We start from the raw sequence: 3,999 nt of genomic DNA, 5'->3' as shown, positions 1-3,999 counted from the left end.
GAAGTCACTATCTGGTCTAATACTATTAGAGTCAATGGTGGGCTGAGATAGCATAAGGTTGGTTGTGTTTTGTGGGATATTAGGTCGTACTGTGTGAAGAGGTGTTCCTTCCTTGCCTGTCTAAGGCACCTTCTGATTGGTTTAATAAAGATCTGTATGGACAATAGCAATATGGATATAGGCAGGACTTCCAGGCAAAGATAGGAACTCTGGGAAGAATCTGGAGTAGATTAGCCAGTGAGAAGCAGAGAGATTTGGACATACAATATGGGTGAGGTAATGAGGTATATGGCAGAATTTAGGTTAATATAAATGGGTTAATTCAAGTTTTAAGGGTTAGTGGGAATAAGCTTAAGATAAGGCCAAGCTTTCAAACTTAATAAGAAATGTCTGTGTCATTGGGTGCTGGCGGTCCAAACAAAGCAAGGCTATTGCTGTAAGTCAATGGCTCATTTTTCATAACTAGTCTCATTTCTCAAGCAGTTATCTTTATGGTGAAAATTTTGAAATGCATTCTTCTGTTTTTATGAACTCAAGTGCAGTGCCCCCTGCAGTCTCCATGTGCAACAGCACAGCAGCTGCTGGCCCTGTCACTGAGGATGCAACACTTCTGCATTAGCTTCCCCAGTCCACTTCCTTCCTGTGTGATCACATTTTAAATGACATTCAGAACAAACTGTGACTCTGCAGGAGTGTTCCAATTGTTAAAATGCATTCCAGAATTATGAACCATTACATTACACTGTCGTCATGTTCCTGGTTTATTTTTGTTGTTGTTTGTTTTCCTTTTTCCTATTGCGGTCATTTCACTTCAGTTATTTCACAGGTGAAGACTGTTTTCAATGTGTATGATAGTGGGTCTGTGTAAATGTCTAGTACATTTAGACAGGTTCTGTGGAGAACAGAAGAGAGAATTAGGTCCCCAGGAGTTGGAGTTAGAGGCAGCTCTGAGCCACCTGAAATAGATGCTGTGGAGGGAACTAAGGCCTCCTGGAAGGACAGGACCCTTATCTGCTGAGCCATCTCTCAGGCCCCAGTAAACAGTCTTTAGTCAGAACATACATCTGTTTCCTGAGGTAAACCATTAGCTGTTACTTCTATTAGTGTACCAGGTCTTCTTACAGCTGAGGCTTATTCTCCTTGGGAGGGGCTGGTCCTCTCTTGCATCCAGGATCCCTAACTGCATACAACACCAGAGTTTTCTCAAAATGCTCCCCACTCTATTGTAGACCGATACTGCTTGTTCATTTCCCAGCTGCCTAGACCAGAATAATGACATGTAGATGATATGAATTACAACATGTTTAGACAATATCTTAGGCATAATTTTAACTAAATTTACATCTCATATTAATTGATTTATATTAATCTGTGCATTGTCACTGTGCTATGGCCTACTGGTAAGGTTCTGGCTGTGGTCTGGTGTCTTTCTCATTTAGCAGCTCCATGGCATCTCTCTGATTCCTCCTATTTTCTCTCTTTATCACATTTTGCATTTTCTCCCTGGCTTTACAATACTAAGCCATTGATCAAAACAGCTTCTTTAATAAACAATGGTCACAAAACATATTCATAGCATACAAAGGGGAATCCACATCACCCTGTGCTCCACCCAGACTCTCACTCAGCCAGGTCGGGTTTGGGAGGAGCTTCAGGCTTCATAAGCTGGGAGGGAACTCAGCAGCTCTGGTCTGGCAGGGTTCCTTGGTGGAGCCTACTGGTCCCAGGAGGAGGGACACTTTAACAGCCATCCTGACACCACAGCCCAGGGGTTGGTTACTTGATTCTGTCGCCAGCAGTCAGACAGACACCATGAAGAGGCTGCTGCGCCCTCTGCTAGGGCTGCTGTGCACCCAGGTTTGCTGTGAGTCTGGCTGTTCACATTCAGGGGACAGAGAGGATGCTGTTCAGCACTTGGAGCGTGGGGAAGCAGTTCAGGAGTTCTGCAGATCTCATACCTTCTCAGAGGGCATGGGGAGTGTTCAGTTGTCTATGTGTGCTCAATGAATATCATCTGTGTCTCTCTCTGTTTCTAATCAGGGGTGAAAGGGCAACAAGTGAAGCAGAGTCCTGTGTCCTTAGGTCTGCCGGAGGGAGAGAGCACAGAGCTGCAGTGCAACTTTTCCACCTCTGTAAGACAAGTGCAGTGGTTTCACCAAAGCCCTGGGGGACACCTCATCAGCCTGTTCTTCAATCCTTCTGGAACAAAGCAGAGTGGAAGACTGAAGTCCACGACAGTCACTCAGGAACGCCGCAGCTCTTTGTACATTTCCTCCTCTCAGAGCACAGACTCAGGCACTTATTTCTGTGCTGTAGATTTACAGTGCTCCCCACACACCTGCAGCCAGTACACAAACCATCAGCTGGGTGGCTGTGGCCCAAGAAGAACAACTGCATTGTTTAGTATCCCTTTTCAGTGTTGGTGGAGTTGTAACCTCAGGTAGGGTTTTGGCCTCAAAGGTTTGGGACTTTGGTTTTATCTTCAATTCTCAATATATACTCCTCCCTGAAGCATGAATGTTCATCTTAGAACTAACAGAGATGCTAATGGGAGGAGAAAATCAATGTGATTATTTAAGCCTCAGTGTGATGAACTCGCAATGGATAAAAAGAAAAGGAAATGAAAGGCAAGGGCAGGCTTCCAGGTGGACAGGGTCAGGGGTAGTGACGAGAACACATTGCAGAAATAGCAAGAACGTCAAGCCATGAAAGATACAGAATTTACAATAACTGTATAATCTAGTTTCTTTTATGTTGCTGCGATAACACTCTCTGAGAAAAAGCAACTTAGAAGGTCCAGAGTTTTACTTAGCCACTTCCAAGTCATAGTCCATCTTTGGTAGTAATCAAGGCAGGGACTCAAAAAGGAGATTCAAACATAAATCATTAGGAATTCTGTTGCTAACTCACTCATAAACTCATAATCAAGAAGTTTTCTTACATGACCCAGGAACACTTTTCCACAGAATGGAGACACCCAACAGTTATACAGTATCCATTCAATATTTAAATTTTAAAAAGTTGTGGAGTTTTAATGTTAATTTATTGAATATAGAAGAATTTTGGGAATATTGAAGGATTAATTTTCTAAATCATTATTTAGAATTACCCTTTCATATATTTAACTATGTTCATCACTGCTTTGAAGTTTTCTAGAAGGAGATCTGAATGTCATTAAAAAATAAGAGCACAAAGACTATGAGGAAATACTCCACATATTTCATGTTCAAATAGCTTTAAATAGAATATCTGAAAACCTCTTAAAACTCAGGAAAAAAAAAAGAGAATGAGTGACTCATCCTAAAATGAATCTAGTGAGCAGACCATGTGCAAAGGAATGTGTATGTGGTAATGAAAAAATGATTAGAATGGAGTTAGAGATTGTGTTGGGTTAGTAATTAGTGGTTATAGGTTCCTCTCCAAGATCCGTGGGTTTTCTAGCAGATGGAGGCCACTGTAGAAAACACAGCAATCAAGGTCTGGTTCCTATGGCTATGTCTACAATATAATTCTTGCACGTACAGTCCAGGAAATACTGAAGAAGAGGAAGAGGATAGATGATAATAACTAAAGGGTCAGGAGTTTGTTGTAAATTGTATCTCCTAAGAATGTGAGAAGCTACACACATGAAGAGTCACCAACGTGACTCTCTAAACATGAACTGAAAAAGATCAACAATGGCATGTTAAGGTTCATGTGGAAAGAGCACAAAGCATCAATCCTAGCTCATGAGCTACTGTCAGCTAGGGAATTCTGATATTGGAGACATAATTTTTCCCAGAGAAGGTTATATCAACTTGTTGTCCAATACAGACGAGTCAGTCTTGAAACAACACTTACAATCAACAATGTACAACTGAGCAGTGGCACTTATATATTTAGGAATAAATATGTTTATATATACATGTGTAGCAACAATTAAAGAAAGAAGTGGTCATAAAGATGCAATAGAATATGGAGGGAATTATAGAAAATTTAGAAGGATGGCTTGATATGATT

At 41.3% G+C, this 3,999-nt stretch overlaps 1 gene segment (V, D, J or C); it reads left to right on the top strand.

Moving 5' to 3' along the window:
* Positions 1-1,812: 1,812 nt before the first annotated feature.
* On the top strand, positions 1,813-2,444 carry LOC121434920. The segment is given in 2 exon segments: positions 1,813-1,864; positions 2,041-2,444. Coding segments are annotated over 2 exon segments (456 nt in total).
* The last annotated feature ends 1,555 nt before the right edge of the window (positions 2,445-3,999 follow it).

The sequence above is a fragment of the Microtus oregoni genome, unplaced genomic scaffold (assembly GCF_018167655.1).
Source record: "Microtus oregoni isolate MIOR12 unplaced genomic scaffold, Mior012 000045F_ref0000178, whole genome shotgun sequence".
Taxonomy (NCBI): Eukaryota; Metazoa; Chordata; class Mammalia; order Rodentia; family Cricetidae; genus Microtus; species Microtus oregoni.
This window is presented reverse-complemented; position numbering and strand designations above follow the sequence as displayed.